This window comes from Hipposideros armiger, unplaced genomic scaffold (assembly GCF_001890085.2).
Source record: "Hipposideros armiger isolate ML-2016 unplaced genomic scaffold, ASM189008v1 scaffold_141, whole genome shotgun sequence".
Lineage (NCBI taxonomy): Eukaryota > Metazoa > Chordata > Mammalia > Chiroptera > Hipposideridae > Hipposideros > Hipposideros armiger.
In genome coordinates this window covers 1,485,555-1,489,638 of record NW_017731491.1, presented here as the reverse complement: position 1 = coordinate 1,489,638, position 4,084 = coordinate 1,485,555, and the positions used below count along the sequence as shown (strand labels likewise).

General features: G+C 45.7%; 1 protein-coding gene across 3 annotated transcripts in view; it reads right to left on the bottom strand.

The window, feature by feature from the left end:
* VPS53 (VPS53 subunit of GARP complex) overlaps positions 1-4,084 on the bottom strand; it is a 158,867-nt gene extending 154,783 nt beyond the window's left edge. Inside the window, exons 1-2 of one of the 3 annotated variants that reach the window (XM_019650460.1) lie at positions 4,007-4,084; positions 1,415-1,495 (exon numbers count right to left, since the gene is read on the bottom strand). Coding sequence is in view for 1 of the 3 variants with exons in the window: in XM_019650458.1 (XP_019506003.1) it covers positions 1,415-1,495; positions 3,731-3,817 (168 nt within the window). In the remaining 2 variants the exon portion in view is untranslated. Of the gene's footprint in view, positions 1-1,414; positions 1,496-3,639; positions 3,705-3,730; positions 3,970-4,006 lie in introns of those variants that run through there. The other 2 variants (XM_019650458.1, XM_019650462.1) reach the window with 2 other exon arrangements.

The following is a 4,084-nucleotide window of genomic DNA, read 5'->3' as shown; positions in this document are numbered from 1 at the left end:
GAGGCAGATCAGTTGGCGGCTTCTGGACGGCTGCTCACGGCGGCTGCTGGCCGCTCAGGCTGGCTGCTGGCTACACACGGTAGCCCATGGTAACCCACTGCCACAGGGGCTGCAGCCTACGCCGTCGCCGGCAACTCATGGCTGCCCAGCTCCAGGTCGAGCTGTTGTTCAGCATCTTAGCTGTAGAGGGCAGTGTCACTGGCCATCATATGTGGGATCCAAACCAGGGCCCTCTGACGTCCCAAGCCAGCTCTAACCAACGCGCCACTTGGCCGGTCCTGGAATAATATTCTGCCAGATTGCCACAAGCCTGGCTCCTTCACAGGTATCGGGTCTCAGCTTAAAGGGTAAGTACCTCAGAGACCTTCCCTGACCGTCCACCGAAAGGAGTCCCCCACCCCCAAGGCTGTCATGCTCTATCACTGCACCTATCTTTTAGCATAGCATCAATCATATTTGATCATTTCTAGTTTATTTGCTCATTTGTTTATTCTCTTCTTCCCCACACTAGATTCCATGAGACCAGGAACTTACTTGTCACATTTACCATTTCTCCCCAGTTTCTAAAATAGTGCCCGGTACTTAATAGACACTTAAATGATGGCTGAGTTTGACTAAATAAATGAACAAATCCTTTAAGACTTGGAAGAAGGGCTTGTCTCCTCTCTGAGGTTTTGATTTTCCTAGGAAGAACTGTTCTTTTGTTCCTCACTGAACCATTACATACCTCTCTCACAGCGTTCACCAATGTCTCCCCCAATTAATCCTGTACATTTTACGGGCATGGACTGGGTCTCATTCATCTTTGAATCCCCAGCGCCTGGCAAGGTAACTGACAACACCTGACAGGTGCCCACTGAATATTTGCTGAGTTAATCAATGAAAAACCAAGCAGAACTCTAGCTGACCTTCTTCCAGCTCTGCTGCTTCTAATTAAAGTCTACTTCTCACCCAAACACCCCAGAACCAACTCTGTAAGAAAAACCCACATGTTTAGGCAAATTATCCGTCAAAACAAAACAAAACAAAACAAAAATTCTGAATATTTAAATCTTGAAGCAGGAGTGAAAGTAGCTTTACGACTCCAGGCTTATGATGCCCACCTTGCTCCTACTTCTCCCTATTACATTTTAAAAATCCTTCCCACTTCCCAATTCACTACAGAAAACGGGGGACTCTTGCAACCTAAGGGTACAAATTCTAATGATATGCTATACAAAGAATTCTGCCCTAACACAACAACAGTATTTGGTATTAGCTAACTCCACCCCACCCCAATTGTTTTCAATGGAATTTGACTTGAATGTAACTCTCTTTGTTTATAAAGACCCCTTAGATTATGTAGTAAAACACACAGATCATAACACTAAGGATGAGCCAGAAGCCCCTGAAATGAAGGAAACACTATACTTACTTGCTCCGTTGGGAACAGGGTATTGATATACTCCACAGCATTGAAATCGGCTCTATCTAGAGGATCCTGGCTTGGAAATACCTATACAAAGATAGGGGATTAGAAATAAACTGTCACCTTTCTGTCTTGTTTTACGTATTACTTCTTTTCTCCCTACCGGGTGGGAAATTCTTTGAAGGCAAAAACGATATCTTTTAACATTTTATAAGGCTTAACACACAACAGATGCTCGATAAAATACCTGTTAAAGTATATCTTTAATTTTCATCAACATAATTTTAACATCTTGGTGCAATTAACACAATGTGCAACCACGAAAAGTTCCACAGATATCAACAAAATCCAAGGACAATGAAAAATAAGTGGGCATTGTGCGTATCGGATTAAGCCAGCTGATGACATGGTTGTATTAAGGAAGTCTTAATAACAGACACATACTATGTCTCAATGAAGTCTCAGCAATAGAATTCACTATGCATTGAGGCAATTTTTATTCTTCGGATGGTGTCAGGAAATGGACAGCTGGCATTCAGGAACGGTCCCGCTCTCTGTTTTTTTTTTTTTAAAGATTTATTTTTTTAATTGGGGAATTGGGGAAGAACAGTGTTGGGGAATTGGGGAAGGGGACCAGCCAAGTTGTTGTTCTTCAATGTTAGTTGTGGAGGGCGCAGCTAGCTAGCTCAGCTCCAAGTCCAGTCACCATCCGGCCACCAGTTGGCAGCTCAGGGCAGCTCAACTCAAGGTGCCGCGTTCAATCTTAGTTGTGGGTGGGCACAGCCCACCATCCCATGCGGGAGTCAAACCGAAAACCTTGTTGTTAGGAGCACGTGCTCTCAGCAGCTGAGCCGTCCTGCCACCTTTGGCAGCTCAGCGGCAGCTCAGCTCGGGAGCAGCTCACTGGTACATGTGGGAATTGAACCAGCGATCCAGTTGCTCAGAGCTCGTGCTCTTAACCAACTGAGCCATTCGGCCCGCCCCGAACTGTCCCTCTTTTTAACAGAAGAATGCTGCCTTCTGAGAAATATAGCTAACTCCCTTCAAAAATTGCACTTGATCATGTAACAAGGTGGATTATAAAAGCATTCAAATGATCCCCTGGGTAGTGGATTTCCCCAGGTAGTTGTATTTTGGGAAGCAAACTAACTTTTCTGATGTCTGCTTATTAGATAAACCTATGCTAGCACTCAATCTTATTAATAGCAAAAATGTGCTCTTCTAAAATCCTTGTCAAACAATAACTGACTGCAAATCATATTTGCTTCTTACATTAGAGTCCACCTGGTCCAAAAAGCAAATAAAATGTATGTCTTTATTTGGCAGATAGAAGTGGTTGGGGAGCAGTGTGGCCTCAAAACCAAAACCTTGCCCAATTGTTTGACATCCTCAGGATGCGCCAAATATGCTTTGTATGGGTAATTCAACCACTCCTAGAAAAACACACTTCCAAAAATCTACAAATGGAACAATACAAATAAATGACTTAGTATAGTGGCAGACTCATAGTAAGTGTTAATGTTCAATACATATTAACTATTAGTATATTATTATACAAATAATATTAACTAATAGTTATAATGTTTTGCTTCGGAAAACTTCCCAGGGGTTGTTAAATGTGCCATTACCCTCCTTTTCTTACATTACATCCTCTATGCCAATTCTTTTAAGGGAGATCTTCCTTTATCAGGAGCAATACCTTCTTCAAGGGCCTAAGTCACTATTTCTAATATCATTCATTACTCTTAAAAAAACTCAATAAACTTGAAAAGAGAAGTTAATAAACTAAAGAGTCCCTGCGGGGAAGGAAGCCTTCTTTGGAATATTCTTCAACCTAACCCCGACTCATCAACAGCAGGATTTCTCAAGCATTTATGGTAAAGGGGTCCTTTTTCAGCTGTTTCCCTCTGCTCTGCAAACGCTTCAGAAATTAAATTTACCCCCTCCCACCAATTCCGAGTCACTCACAAGGGAGCAAGCGGCACACCAGCCTGGCAAATGAATGAACAGCTCTACAATCCCCCAAGTCTGAGGTTGTTACCTATGAAGTCCACTTCTAGGTTCATCCTTTCAAGGAGCTATTAATTTGCCTAAACGCACCAGGTCGCCCCACCCTCCAGAGACCATCAAGGCCTAAAAAGGGCTCTCTCTCTCTCCCCTAGATGCTGGAACCCCTTCCCACCACCACCTCCCCTCAAACCTTTCCTTTCGCTTCAGTGCCTAGCTCCCACCTCTCGGTCCAAAGACCGCTTCTTCCGCGTCCCATCCCCAGGGCTGCCTGGTCCTCCGCACTCTCCTCCCGTCAGGGGGCGGAACGCTCACCTGCTCGATGGCGAGCTGCACGTCGGGAGTGAGCTGCAGCACGGCTTCCAGCTCCTCCACGAATTCCAGTTCCTCCTCCTCCATCATCCCGCCGCCCAGCTCCTCCAAGGGCCCACCTCAACCCCGAGTCGGACCTCCTGCAGTCACTTAAGCCACAGAACAGCAACCTCGCCCCTTACAGCGCTCAGGCAAGCCTAGCGCTGTCAGCTAGCCAGGCACTTCCGGAAGCCAGGCACTTCCGGGATCCGGGGCACTCTGGGATAGCGGAGGACTGACCTCTGGTTGCCCGGAGGAGGCATTCCTGTCACCTCTTGCGAATCTTTCCCGGCAGCCCTGCAGTCCGGCGGCCCCTAC